General features: G+C 53.4%; 1 protein-coding gene across 1 annotated transcript; it reads right to left on the minus strand.

Moving 5' to 3' along the window:
- Positions 1-275: 275 nt before the first annotated feature.
- LOC119095736 (chitinase-3-like protein 1) lies at positions 276-15064 on the minus strand. Its single transcript, XM_037218589.1, is given in 13 exon segments — positions 276-545; positions 1062-1237; positions 1587-1651; positions 2937-3076; positions 3664-3789; positions 4670-4855; positions 5636-5765; positions 8763-8887; positions 9453-9491; positions 9493-9583; positions 12103-12232; positions 14385-14579; positions 15052-15064. Coding segments are annotated over 13 exon segments (1686 nt in total).
- Between the last annotated feature and the right edge of the window lie 652 nt (positions 15065-15716).

Genomic DNA, 15716 nt, shown 5'->3' on the forward strand with positions numbered 1-15716 from the left:
TCGACCTGCATTTTCGCCGAGCTCGACGAGTTACCTTTAATGCCCCCCAAGACCTTCAAGAGACAACCCCATGTGACCTTCAGCGACCTCCATACCTCCCAGCGGACCACCGTGAACTTCCTTCAGAATGCACCTTTCCCGGTTGAGCCCATTCCGTCACGTAACATTAACCCTTAATGACCAACAACGACCTTCATTGATAACCTAATGTCGGTTGGCAGCAGCAGCGGCCAAATCGGTCTTAACACGTAGTAATCACTGACCTTTAGTGATCGTCAGCGACCAGCAGTGACGCGCAGTAAGCTCTCAAGACCCACCTCCGGTTCGGGCCTCTCCTCGGCGGCGCTTATGCTCGTGTCCGGCCTCTTCGGCCGAGCCGGCAGGTCAAGGTCGAGCGGTGGCAGGTCAGCCGTGTCGTAGTCCTCATAGAACTGCTCGAACGGATCGGGCGTGACCTCGCCGATGTTGCCCTCCGGCTCCGCCGGCAGCACGGTCGGCTCCTTGGTCGGCGGGAACGTGATCGACTGGACCTCTTTAGCCACGATCTGTGGACAGGGGTGGGAATGCCACGGCTGCGGGACGCTGACTGCGGTGTAGGTTTGTGCTGTGGAACTTCTGACGTACCTTAAACGTCTAGCTCGAAATCCAGCTCCAGCGGGTACGAACTAGGCTTGTGGGTGTGCTTACGACCTGCTGTTACCAACATCACCCTCGGACGACTAGCCAGGCCTAAAAGGTCGAGCGTTGTCCATAATTGAAGTTAACGAATTAATTGAACACCACAATTGCGATCGGCCAGCAACAAGCTCTTTTGAGAAATTAACGCACAGCCAAATGCGGAAGAACAACATATAACATAACCAATGTCTTTATCGTTGGCTGACCTTCTTCCATTACACCCATAGACGCTACTCCTTCGCAAAACCCACCCCATAATGACACCCCTCTCGCCCACCCCTGCGATGACGCCCCTCCCAACCGTCCCCATGATGACGCCCTCTCACCCGCCCCCTTGGTGACGCCCTTGCCACCGGTGCCTGCAACCCAACTGCGGCACAGACCTTGCACTTGACGTTCCTGGGGAAGTCACAGGAGTCGGTCTGCCTGTTGAAGAGCAGGCCGGACGGGCAGGTGAAGCTGTGCGGCACGATGCCAAGGGGGCCGCCGGCCAGACACCAGAAGTACTTGTTACACTCCTCCGGGTGGGCGAAGAAGCCCTCCCGCTTGCAGTTGAAGCCTGCCGGGGCGTAAGGCACGGCTCGGTCAAATCAAGACCGAGAAATGCTGTGGGTGGCGTCCGACGAGATTATTCTGACCCAGCGGCGGCATATCTGACGTGGGGTGTGTTTAATATTATTCCTATCATGCAGCAATAATTGAGACGATTTTAGGACGAAAGTGACTTTCACGGTTGCTGGTTTCGTGGGTATGCCCGTCGTTAAGAGCGAGGAAACACAAACCATCTGTCCGGGCGTCTTGCCCGGCTAATGTGTTGACGCCATGGCCACGACTGTTTTGCGTCATGACGTCACAAGCTACCGTTCGGCGAGCCAATGGCAGCGCTAGAAACGCAGTGCGTTCGTCACCTGCTCCGGGGTCCGGCGTCGCCGGCGGGGGAGGCGTCGGTCCCTTCGCTTGCTTCGGCAGGTCCCTACAACGACAGGGTACTCAGGTCAGTCTACGGACACTTCAGCAGGTCACTGTGCACCTCACGCGAAGAAGAAAAAACTCGCGGGCTGACTTCACCAAAATGCTATCGTTCATGCCGTGCGTCAGGTTTGGCTGCATGTCTGTCGTGCGTGACAAGTATCATGTTTGGCATCATGAGTGACAAATGTTCGTGACCCTGGAACAACCACTAAGCACAAAAACATACATCGGCATGCAAAGATTTGACCAATGCCACACACGGACACTGGTACTAAAATCGCAAACGGAGACCCAATAGGAGCTTGCTGGTGGCTTGAGTTAAAACAGCACGTGTTGGACTGTAAAAAAGATAGCATTGCAATTGCCCCACCATCAGGACAGTCCTACACGCGTTGCGTCTTCTGTGTTCAATGCTCAAACTTCTGAACAAGGCAACCGTGACATTTAATATGTGTGGTCGGACTGTGAGCTTCCTCCAAAACCATGCGATGCTTTTGGATGAGAATGCTTTGAATCTTCATTTGTGACTTAAGGGGTTTCATTCCTAAGCGCCATGCCTAAGAAGTCAGGTGATTCCCTGCAGCCAGATGACTGTGTCAGAAGAATTCAGATGCCCCGGTGCCACTGCGTCCGTATGGAAGTCAGATGCCCCGGTCCCACTGCGTCCGTACGGAAGTCAGATGCCCCGGGCCCACTGCGTCCGTATGGAAGCCACGTGCCCCGGTCCCACTGCGTCCCTATGGAGGTCAGATGCCCCGGGCCCACTGCGTCCATACACTTGGGTTTACGTCCGCAGAAGGACAGCGCAGAGCAATCACTGGCGACGGAGGGAAGTCTATGCGCATCCGGCCATGCCCTTCCTAATTCCGATCACTCGCTGTCGAAGACCACCATCAATAAGAAAACATTTACGGATGGGGTCGGGAAAAACATGAAGCTAAGCGCATTTGGCGGAATGTTAAAGTCGTATGTTCGCTGTTATAATGCTAAGTTAACAGCACAATATACTCGTGCATCGAATCGCTGACCACTGAACCATTACAAAAAGACCGAGGTGTTTCCTGAAGGAACGGAGACCAAGTAACGAGTACTTTTCTGTCAAGATTGCAGCTTCACTGCATATAATATTTTAAAAAAACACTCTTAATCAACCTACCGGACTTATATGTAGGCGTTAATAGTCAGCGCATAAGCCAAGTAGCAATCAAAACCAGCTTTAATTGCCGCCAGTGAAATTCGGGCCCTTTTGATCCGGATTGTACGGGTGGATACGCGGGAGTGCTTACCCTGGAGCCGGGGCTAGGAACGCCTCCTTAGCCGCCTCGATGAGGGGGTACGGCTTGCCAGAGCAGCGGCCGCGGAAGTCGTCGTTGTCGATCGACCAGAACATGATGCCGCCCAGACGGTTGTCACGCACATATTCTGCCTGAGGACGACCAAGGGTGTGGTGTCGGAACACAGGTGGGGATGGAACCTGTTGTCAGGATGATTATCTTACACGTGTTTTGTCTGTGGGACGCCAAAGATGGTCAGATAGGCAGGGAAAGAACATGGTGCTGCCGAGATGACTATGTTCCGTCAGTGGAACGTACGAGGCTCAAGATGGGATGCCAAAAGATGGTATTTTTCAGTACCTTCAGCCAGAAAAATCACTTAGGTCGGCCAAGCAAGGAGACTCAAGTTTGAAATAGGTTCGACGACACCAAAACGGTATCTCTCATGCCAACTCTTTTTTTGGGTAGTGGACTTATTAGCTTACCAAAGTTTACTAATAACTCAACATCACACCCGATAACAGCCCTTTTAACAGTGAGCATAGCACTGGACCTCATGCCTTGCCACACTTCAAACCCACTGCTGACATCGTTCATTATTAAAACAAACGTCTTACTTTTTATGGCTAATTCGCCACCCCATCCGTGGATTTACATCCTTTTTGTGTTGAATTAGTCATCGCAGTATTGTAGTTACCTCACTTTTCTCGATAGATAAGTCACCGCACCAGCGACTCACCTTCTTCCTGGCGATGAACTCGTCGTCGTAGCCAACCCACTGCTTGCCGCTGGTGGCGTACGGGCCCATGGCGTCGGGGTAGGGCCGGAACACCTTCCACTCATCCACCGCCACGTGCTCACAGATCTGCACAACCACCAGACGCCAGCGTTATTCATTTGTGTATGCGTGCGCTCCATACCGCACAGGTCCGCATGCTCGTCTCAGCGTCAACGCACTTCGGGTACAATTTGAAATACGTGTGGGGGTGGGTGAGGGGGGGGGGGGGACATGCGGCAGCATTGTGCAGAGCGTAAAACAATCCACAATTCCATCCGACGAAAGGGCGGAGGTAGAATAATCCGGTGAACTGGACGACACAGCTTGGTGGTGGGTTCTGGATAAACGCGGCGGGCCATGTCTGACAGGTGCTCTGCGCCTGAAGTCACTCATGCAAACCATGCGGAGTATTTGTTATATCTCGATTTCCCTTCTTTCTCCCAGGAATAAGGCCATTACAACTGTCTCATCTACGGGAATATTTGTTTCTTTAAATATCGTGGATAGTTAAATAACGCGTGGTGATTTGTCATAATTTCTATCAAAGCGCTCCTTTATAGGACTTGTCGACTACGCATGCATGCCTACGATTAAGTTTATAGGACTATCATCTGTCTGACATGAGCTTGTTCGGCGTTTGTCAGGTAGACGCAGTGCGCAGGAATGAACGTTAATGCCGAACACACAAACATACACAAATGCTGTTAAAAATAAAAGTGAAATGAAAAACGACAATATCGTCAACACATTACCCATCGTAATGCACACGCAAGAGAATACGTGCCACGTTTTGTTCTTCGGTCATGCATGGCTCGGTGCGACTCAGGGAACACTGGCAGTGAAACAAAGCTTTTCCACCACAGTCTTAGCCACATGTTTATAGCGCATGTAAGCCAGCCCTCCGCGGCCAGAGGGATGGCCGCGCTCAGAGCACTTGGGACGCTCCCCACCTGCCGCAGTGCCTCACCTCGTAGAAGCTGAGGTAGCCGTCCTCCTTGGTGCTCTTGCCCTTGGTGCCGGCCTTCTCGGCGGCCGCCTGCAGACCGCTGAAGTTCTCGTCCAGCAGGGTGTAGGACCTGCCGTAGGTGGGGATGCCCACCACAAGCTTGCGCCGATCGGCCCCCGACTTCAGGTAGAACCGCACCGTGTAGTCCTGAGAACGGACGTCTGCTTAGCACCCTGATACCCGCATACGCATGCCACGGAACGCAGTCCTGCGCGTGCTTGGTGATGTGATGTGGAAGTATGCAAGAGAAGATACGATTAGTTCTTGCCGACGCGGCGTCGTTTTTATCGAACGGCCTACGCGGCGTAAAGGTCACTGCTTGCCGGACATCCTGCCGGTTGATCTGATCAGAATAAAAACAGCTGACCACTGGCAGAATACAGAAGTGATCGCAATCTCTGAAGTTTATTTAGGGAGAACATAGGGTTGAGCTAGTATTATGTTCCGGTTTTGGAGTTGTCCGTAAAGCTAGAATAAAGTATAGGCCAAGATAAAACATGTTCTAGTATTAGAACTCCTGTGCAGGTTTCAACGACACTGTGAGTGTCAGTCAGAGTGCCAGCGAATAATTTCTGACACGTCATTAGCTGGAGTTTCGTATTTCCCCTTCGACCATGTAAGCTCGGAATGGCTATTTGCGATCTACTTACGGACGGCGCTCCATACCTTCGGCGCAATAAAAAGGCTGTTACGATAAGCCGCAACAACGTACGCATTCGATTGCCTTTTATTTGCGATTCCCCGACACTACAGGCTGTAATGTAACCGTAAAATCGGCTATGTAGAATGCAACACAAGAATCAGGTCTTCAAGGCTCACCACTGGTTCAGGCTCGGATTTCCTTTCACCAGCAATGCGTGAAACGCGGCGGCGCCACTGACCGCTGGCAGTGTGCCTCACTCCGGATTCTCAGATGAGCACACTCACCACGTTCAGCTCGCTGCGGTAGTCGAACTCGGAGGTGCCCGGGGCGGCCAAGAGTGGTGCGTGGTGATCCGTCAGAGCCTCGGTCGAGGCGTGGTAGTCGTACGCCAGGATGTTGAAGAAGTCCACCACACTGGAGCACAGAATGGCGTTGCAGTGAAGTGCTTAGAAAACAATAGCGCATGATTAAGGCAATAACAAGGACGGGCGAAGTTGCGCTCAAATGCAGGTGTTACCATGTCGAAGTTAACAACAGCTAAGTGGCCCACTGGGCTGCGTGTTTTACCAAAGATGAGCATGCTTTCATGACATTCTTGCAACAATCTCGACCCGATGTCGATTAAATAAGACGCAGCGAGAACATCAAGTCGCGGCTTGCTTTTCCGTTTTGGTAGACGCAGTCTCGAATGAGCCAGACACGCAGCTTTTAATAATTCATTAAAACCTTTGTAAAAGAAACGGCTCGATAAATATGCACACTTGTCTGGAACCCACACATCATCACCGGCATGACATCATCGCTGGAGCAGGCCATGCAGTCGTGGATTTTGTGGAATTATTTTCGGTCCGAAGATTACAAGGGAATTTCCAAAAGATCGCAACATATGGCATGCACGATAAACGAGGACATAAGCGAATTCGCGGTCCAAATTTCAGCAGAAGTGCCCGTCAAGATTATCACGTTTGCAACGAGAAGTCATTCAGATTTCAGGTCTGGGGAAGAGAAGCCCTGGCCGTTTTGGGCATTTTACGTCACCATCATCGTTTTGCGTCACTCAGTCAGTGCTTATCCCTTGTGGAATCGGCCAATCCGGGCCCGATTCACACCGCAACGCCAAATGCCCGATTCGCCCGACATGCGAACGCCAACCGGGAGTTATGCCTATTGCCAACACTCGAAGAAGCGTTGGCCACTAGCTCTCGCTAGCACCAGCTCTCTCCAGCATAGGCTTCATTGATAAGCTTAGCTTACGTGTATTTATCTGCAATGAATTACACCATTTGCGTTTTAACGCACGCTGGCGCAATGTCGATCATACTTTCTCCGTGTGCCCAAGTCGACCTTCACGGCATGGTTCATTGCGGCAGGGATGAGTAAGACGTAACCGCAAAGATGACTTGTGAGTTGCGTTTCCCAACAGCGTGCGGAACCGCAGAGAATCCCGGGCATAGCTCGGTGTGAGGTGTGGAGAGAACGTCAGTCAGTACGTTTGACTGGCTCTATTTTCTGAAGGCGGAGGCGGTGGCTCGCCCCGTAGTAAGAGCCACTGAGTCAGCCACCACCTGTCTGTATCCGGCCCTAGCCAGCAGCCGCTCCGTGCTGGATCAGCTTAGGCCGCCAGTCATAATCCCAGCGGCATTTATAATTGAAATTCCTCAGGGGGAATCTTTGTAACCAGCTGAGAAGCAAGGCAGCTGCGAAGACGAAAGATTCCTGCCCATGTGTAGCGTCCTTTGTTCGCGATGGTGGCAGCATGGTCTGTTGCAACGAGGCGCGGTGCCACTGATGCGCTAACAAAGGAAACTGCTTGCGCAATTAGCTGGTCTTCCCTCAGCAGACCACTCATGATCAGATAACCAGACGTCGGAGGACGTGTCAGCATTTTTGGGTGACACGCAGACGTTGAGCACGACCGAGAGACAGGAGAGACTTCCCATTCAGATGGGCTCCCACGCGTTGATACCCCCGCGCCAGCGCGTCACGCATGCGTGCCGGTCCGCTCAGAGGCGCGGGTAATTCGCACCGAGGAAGAGTCACGAACACTCACGCTTTGGGAAGATCACATGTCGCTAAAATTACTCAACACGCATTTATGGAAAAGTGTGAGCAAAAACAAAGTGATGGTGCAAACTACTGGAAGCATAGCGGGACAACCATAGCCAGGCAAGTATTTTTTGTGCACCAGATGACACCAGATGAATCACCGGAGGTCATCATGAGATGAGACCAGAGGGAATCACAGATGGTAATTTTAACGATTGGGCCTGCTAAAGATTTCTTTATCTCTGGTTTTCCAAAACACAGATTCTGATTTCATAAAGTACTATTTCTAGTTCAAGGCATCACAAGCATGACAAAGTTCGCCGCCCCGACGCCCTGTCCTCCGTCGTGAGGCTAGTAATTATGAGTTCAGAGCTTTAATGCCTGCAATTAGCGACCTTCAGTATACCATGAGGCACTACTGGTTTAGTGACGCTTCAAGAAACAATGGAAAACACACAAAACACTGGCAATGCCCGCAGATTCAAGCTGTACATCACATCACATCATCACATCACCACAGGTGAGATAAAGCGATCGAAGGGAAGTGAAGTGAACCAAGTGAAGTGTGGTCACTCGTGGTCATCAGCGTCGTGTAATGAGCGTCTTGATGCGTCGTGTATTCACAATGCACACAATGTTTGTCTGATGTCGTTTGGCCAGTCCACATGGTATGATGAGAGCAGACAACTGTCAGCATAAGAACTGTCGAAAAACCCGGGCTCAAGCCTGTCCTGCTTATATCAGCCATGGGTTCTGTCGTAGTCAAGACTCTCCCATGCAGTCATCTCCTAATGGACCAATCGAAATGGCAAAACAACTTTACAGAATCGCTATGATGCAAAGTGATGCTCCTGGCAAGACGAGCCGTAAGAAATAACTTGGAAGAGATGCCCTCAATATTCCATACTTCTGGCTTAAAGACAACTCTTTGTCGGTAGACCCAGTCCTTTTTAAAGCTTGCAGACTGCAAGATTAGCACTCGTGTATGAGAGAAATCACGTCTAAAACCTGAGGCGCTAGCACACGCTGTCACAAAGATACCACCGCAAGAATAGATGACGCTCACGCGTCCGGGCAACATGCTCCGCGGAACAGCTTGGTGCAGCCTGCTGTTCCCAGCATGCCGCTCACGAAAGTCATGCCCATGACGATAAAAGTAAGATTACCGCGATGGAACACTGCAGCGCACTAGCCGTCCTCAAAACTACACGTCGTTGTCACCAGAAGACAGGTAAGCATTTGCTAGGAGACATTTCCCAACAGCACACTGGCGATGTTGCCTACTGACGCTCCCTCCCCCTCCCCTCCCCCTCTCCATTCCTTAGCCCTCCTCCCCAGAAAATGGAAAACCCTGAGTTCACTAACGCGTTGAGTCGAGGCACGTCAAAGCCCTTCTCGATGTTGGAGATACCGGCAGGCACGGCCACGGTCAGCAGCAGCGCGGGACGATTCGTCTGCAGCGACTCGGCCTCGAACGCCGTCCGCAGCTCCTGCAGCCGCAGGCCGAGGGTCAGGCCGCCGGGCGGGGGTCAGCCACCGTATGTCAGCGGCTACAGGCCGGGGTTCAGCCGCCGCAGGCCGAGGGTCAGCCACCGGGCGGGGGTCAGCCACCGTATGTCAGCGGCTACAGGCCGGGGGTCAGCCGCCGGGGCCAGCCGCCGCAGGCCAAGGGTCAGCCGCCGGGCGGGGGTCAGCTGGCGGGTCAGCCGCTGCAGACCGACGTTCAGCCACCGCCCGTTTCACCGTTATCATTCTACATTGAATACAGTTCAAAACTGGCCAAAAATGCATTGCGTATTTTGATGTGCAATGTATACTGCGTGCGATGAGGTGAGTGCTGCTATGACATGAAATGATGTTATATGCGCGTTGCATATGCACATACAAAGGCGGATATTGAAATGGTATGCATGGACACAGACAGAACCGAAAGCCGCGAACTGGTGGTCAAAGCCGCCGCTGATGTTGTTGACGATCATGTCAACGGCCCCTGACTTCGCCCAGTGGTCGCCTGCCGCGATCGCGGCCTGCGGCAGGCCTGCCGGCGGCACTAACCTCGCAGAGGGTGGCATAGTTCTCCTTGTCGGGTGAAGTCGCTGCCGGCCCGTGACCCCGGGTACTCCCAGTCCAGGTCCAGACCGTCGAAGTTGTACTGACGCAAGTAGCGAATCACACTCAGTGTGAACCTGCGGGGATGACAGAGATGGTGGTGTCACGTGCTGGCAAGTGCACTGAATGATGTGCAAATTGTTCAGTGCGAGATACGTGAAGCTGTGGTATGGCGCTTTAGGGATGGAGCTTCCTGTCGGTCACGAAACACGTTCCACAAAACGATTGCTTGTTCCTGCGCCTGCGCAAAGGAAAGCGTTTTAAAATTAATACGTCGCCTCCGACAGATAGCTGATTCAAAGCAGTGCAATATCAGTGCAGCGCAGTGCTAACAGGCGAAATAAATGACGTTTTCGTCTCGTCCTGAACCATGGAGACGCGCTGCCGGCTCTGCTGCATGCATTGCGCTGTGGTTCCACCGTCTCGACTGCGTAAACGAATCGACTGACATCCAATTTGCGCTTCAGCAGACCGGCAGCAAAAACAAAGCAGCGTCGTTCGCTAGGATCACGAGGTCAGCTCGGCTGTTTTCTCCGCATGACAGCACAAACACGAACGGGGCCCCGTTCGGCCTTGGTTGAACGCGGAACAGCGCGCGCGGTCGGGTCTCCTGAGCTCGCTGTGCAACAATGCAGAAGGTCTTTAGTCATACGTGCAGGCCATCTCGCGGCTTCACTCGTGTGCGATCATTTGCAAAGCCTTTGTGGGCTGAATTGAAACGCATGGTCGTTTAACGTTTCTGGATATCCGATCAGGTACAAAAGTTCCGAATGTATTAGGCACACTGCACTTACGTATGGCGTTTGGCTTTGACGCTCTTTGTCGCAGGCTGCTGCAACAACAACAACAACAACAACAACAAAACACGTGGAATCGGCGTGGCGCTAAAAGAGCACTACTTCCATTATTGCGGCTGTCACAATGTCGGCTCACACTCGGCTCACATTCACAGCTCACGGGTGCGTACTTACACAACAACGACCATCCGCTCCCCACATTGCATGGAATGTGCCCAATGACTGGTCCATAGAGCTCACCACAGTCTAACCGAGGTCACGATGGGTCATTGCCAAACACCTGAGAGGCCACACGACCGAGAGGTCCCACGACACCCGGACGGGACGCCCCTGAGCACCGGCAGTGTCCGGGGTGCGGAGAACCCTGCATCGCCCGCGGGTCACGACCTTTCCCATCGCCCCGCACACGGCAGCAATGAGGAGCAATGCTCTTCACGTGCGCCGTTGCCGTAGTTCCGCGTGGTGGGACGCCTTCACAGCGGGCAGCACGTCCGTGCTCGTAAAGCAAATAGTACGGGTATAATGGGAGTAATAAAACTCATGTTAGGACGCGGATGTAAGTATGGTGTGCGGCGTGATTTGCACGTATGATTTGCGCGCACATGGTTTTGTTTGACGACTGAAATGTTTGGGTTTGGCATTTCAGCATGTTTCCCATTGTTAACCCTGAATGTAAGCATGAAATTACAAAGCAAGGACATAGATTGCTTCCTCCTGGCGCCTGTGAGTTGAGTACGCCTGTTCAGAATCTCACTGCCATTTTGGCTCATGTGGATGGAATGGCAGTGTTCCACACTACGATCACACATGTTTCTGAGTGAAATTCACATCAACCGTATGCTTTTTTACTGAAGAGCGATATAGCACGCATGCAGCAAAAAAAGAAGCCACTAGACATTGCAAGTAGACTTTTGCGCCAACGACCTGGCGCATTAAATCCTAATGTCGGCGACCCTGACGACCCGAAGACCTCGAGGACATTCCAGTGGCAATAAAATGACGCGTTGGCCGCCATGTCCATGACCTTGAGGGCCCGGACTGTCCCGATGGATGTCAAAACGCACTCGCCCGACAACTGTGTTACTAAACCAAACGTCAGTCCTTCACCAGGCGTACTATCGGACCAAACTGCCCCGCGGATTTGAAGGCCACAGGGTTTCCTGTTTGGGAAGGCCGTGCCATGCCAGGAGATCCCCGCTTCACACCGTTTTCCTCCCGACGAACAATGCCGCCAATAACGCCAGGGTCGTCTGCACTGACACTGCCACAGCCACGGTGTGGTGAATGCTGATATATAACAAGATGTTTAAACTAGATTGAGACGATTGGGGCGCGACGCCTCAGCGTGCGCTGGTGCACCTGTTGTGAGGTTTGAGCACAGGTACAAGACAACTGAGGGAGAGATTACTACACGTGCACGTGGTAGTGAGAAAGAAGGAGTACAGTAGGCATAAGAGCACGGGTGAAACATAAGCAGATATCACAATCGTTGTTCACCGAGACTGCATGGGATGGGACGTGGCGTCTCGGATGTAACTTAGCATATCTTTACATGACATGTAACATAACATAGCACACTTCATGGATGGAACAGTTGCTCATTCTATCGTCTCTGTCTCATTAATTAGTAAACACACACTAACCTTCCTAGGCGAGGAAGATTGTTAGAACAACCACTCCATCCGTAATACTATTGCCTCGTCTCAATCTGTCCGTAAAACGACAGCATCTTCGGCAGGGCGTCCCAAGCCCGGCAAGCAGACGACTGCGCGTTGGTGCGAGCTTCCTATCTGACTCACGTGCTTCTGTAGTCAGGGTCGGCGACCATCTCGGAGAACCTGCCCGAGCCCTCATTCCATCCTCCAAGCGCCAGCAGCGTGCGCAGGCCCTTGTTGTACTGCTTCAGGCCGTTGAAGCGCGCGTATCCTCCTGTGGGAGCGGGGTCAGGTAAGGTCACGTCCGCTGGGTCCGGCTCTGAGAGCGCAGGTCACGGAGGATCACGTTTGCCAAGTCTTGCTCCCTTGCTTCTAAATGAGACTTCAAGCCTCATCATCATCTCTGTTCAGTGAACAGGGACTGGTGATGAAGTGATGACTGGCAGTGGCGTGGTTTTGCAAAATGAGTTGGGGGAGCTGAACTGTGAAAAAACTCAACCCACTAAGAGATACGTCAACGTCAGAGTACGCGAACTGAAACGAAACCTCACCCCTGATCACTGGCATCCATCGTGATGCAATAACTGCGAATGTTAGCCATAAATGGCATTGAACTCAGCTAATAGTCTTTAACCTTGTCTGCACTTCCTTTGATATTTAGCCAATCGTTGCATAAATGCTGCGTTCTCAAGATAACACGGCCCTTTAACCTACGCTTTTAAATAACACACGTTTAACTCCGCAACACCTCCTCCGAACCAGAAATGTTTGTCACGCCACAGTGAGTTCGTCACGGCCTGATCATTGCTGCAACATTGCTCGGTAATCAGCGCGCCCCTGGTCGACGCTGTGCCAGCGATTTCCCACCGTTTCAATGCTCAACAGAAGCGCACGCCTGCGTCTCGTTTGTTCTGCATATGAATCCACTGAGGCTGCTTTTGCAACCTTCCGTCGGTCAGAGATTACCGTCACGCAACGGCAGTTCACCGCTTCCCTGCCCCCCCCCCCCCCGCCCCTCCCCTCCACTCTCCCTTCGGTGTATAATCCCGTGGTGAGGACCGCCCGCCACCTGTTAACCCCGGGGTGAGGAGCAGCCCATCACCTGCTAACCAGACCACCGGCCCGCCACCCTGTACAGCATATCATGTTTGCGCGACGGCCTCGCCGTTTTTGCCGGCCGCCGGGACGGTTCAGCCTGATTGGTCGTCACGCCCGACAGCAGCTGACCGTGGCCGTCGCCCAGCCAACGGCCCGCGCACGCGCACAACCGCGCCCGTCACGCCGAGCGCGTGACGGTCGCGCGCGGCCGGTCGCGCGCTTTGATCGCGACCAGCGCCCGCGGCGGCCGGGTCGTCTGTGCAATCGCCACCGCGGCGAGGTGGCCGTGGTGGTCACGGGGAGGGGGGGGGGGGGGGGCGGGCTGGTCAGAAGCGGCCGTCGACGCGTCCGGCCGACCCCGCCCGCGCCGGCTCGACCTCCCCCTGAGCGTGTCCGGCGGCTTGGCCCGGTCTCGGACCGATTGGGCCACCATATCGCAGCGTGCGTCACAATAGGACACGGCCGAACGTAGGCTAGACTGACCGCGGCATTGTTTGAGGTGGGCGTGGGTTCTCACGTGGGGTGTGTGCCGACATGCTCTCTCGAGTGCGTTGCAGGCTGGGCGCTAGGGCGTTGCGTGCATTGTACTACTGCGGGGGCATTTGTGGGCGGCATGGGCTGCGTCCAGTTACAGTGAGGTATGGCATTGATCAGCCGCATACAATGAACGGTTAGCTAGATATGTTCCATTGCCCAATGTGGCTCCAGGCAACTTCTGGACGCCAGTCAGCTGACGCCAGGTCATTAATGCATATCGTCCCAACAAAGGACGTGCCAGAAGCAGCACAGTACAGCTCCCTCAAGTCTTTACTTCCATGCCGTCGGTTCCAATCGTCAGATCCCGTCGCCAAGTCCATGCTATGACCGCATTACAGTGCAGAAGGACAGGGAGGCGACAACGAAAGTGCGGAACACGATCCAGCCGTGAACTCAACATTTTTGTGACTTATTCCGATGAATTCACCCATAGAAATCATTTGCTGGACATCACTTGGATCCGTCCGCGTTGCCATGTCTCCATAGCCGGTCCGAACCACAGACTTATGTTTACCAGCCCGCCAGACAAGCAGCGTCGATGGATCTGCATCGTGCCATGCACCGCTCTAACACGACCGCTTGTGGACACATCTCGGGGAAAACTGGGAAACACGAACACGCTTCACATGGCTCGGACCCACGACCACCAGCCGCCTTGGTCGGGTCCAGAGCCTGTCCACGGACGCATCAGCTGGTCTTCGACACGAAGACCGGTTGATGAAGAAGATGACGACGAAGACTTCGGCATCCCGTGATCTGAGCGTTCTCATCGGTCACGCGTCCCGTCTCACCTTTCTCGATGTCCTGGTACTTGTCGAACGGCTGCAGCTGGAAGTCGTCGTCGAACCCGCCGAAGGCGTACACCAGGTGCGTGCACAGGTAGGGGTTGATGTTGGCCGGTACATACTTGGCCAGGCCCAGACGGTACACCGACCAGTTGGCGTAGTAGCACACTACTCGTTTTCGCGTCTTCTTGATGGCCGCGTCTGAAAAAGTAAAACAAACCGGGCGCGGGTTAGAGATTCCGCTGTGAAAGTGTATTGATTACCGCAGCATTCCTGCTTGATAATGATCCACAGGCTCAGTGCCGTGCACCAACTCGACAGTGCCTTTTTTGGGGAGCTGGAGGCCGCAGTAATTAACACACATACGCAGCACTTTGTGCAGCAGCTGCCGGACACAAACACGAGGCGCTGCGTGAAACCTCACAACAGTCCACGTGATAACTGGACACCAATGACGTCTGCCGTTAAATCGATGGCACCGCCACGCGGCTGAACACTTGACACACCTTGACGCGTCACGTCGGAGTTTATGACGTCGGAATCTGACCGCATCCGCTAGGTGAAGCGTGTTTTTGCGTGCTGATCGCCTGTTTTCGCTCCGTACAAGGAAAACGCCTGCCATCGGCTGCCTTGAGGAACACCAGGACGTGTCATGCGCCAGCCGGTTTCAAACCAGCTGCTGGCATGGCTCAACTGACTGCACGCGCCGCCTCACTGCCTGTTCAGCATCACATCCGCCACGTGATTTTCCCAAGTAAGCCACTTTCGAAAGAAAGTATCCCGCACCAAGACCAAGTTCGCTTTATGGCAAAAGCCGGCAGTTCGACGCGGATGACTTCCAGGCGTAGGTATACCAGTCCCCTCCCCCACTACCTGTTGTGCGGCAAAACTGTGCGAGCCCCACTCCACAGGCACGAACTACCAGGGTTCTGAGGCCCATTCTGGGTACGCGACCCTGGTTTGTAAAGGCACTTTTGAGTCATTAACATACTGTTACAAAATTAGGGTCATGACCTCGGCTTTGTTCAAATAGTTTTTCATTTTCTCCTGTCCTTGAGATACCATCTCATGAAAAACAGGATTAAATGTTTTTTTTGCATGGTTTTTTGGTCCGAAAAAGGTTTAAAAAGAATCGCAGTTAGCCGTTAATTGAATTAAGCGCGAGCCCAGCCAGTGGATCTTGGTGAGAAATCGGGAGCGTTCGGCTCTGACAACTAGACCCACGTCTCAGCCTGCCGCTGGCAGCGGCCTGGGAGACCGCTCCCCAGCTGGATCCCGGGGAGCGCCGGAGGAGCGGTCGGTCTGTAACGGTTGTGAAACTGCTCCCCGGCATGACCC

The sequence above is a fragment of the Pollicipes pollicipes genome, unplaced genomic scaffold (assembly GCF_011947565.3).
Source record: "Pollicipes pollicipes isolate AB1234 unplaced genomic scaffold, Ppol_2.1 Scaffold_4219;HRSCAF=4965_pilon_pilon_pilon, whole genome shotgun sequence".
NCBI lineage: Eukaryota > Metazoa > Arthropoda > Thecostraca > Pollicipedomorpha > Pollicipedidae > Pollicipes > Pollicipes pollicipes.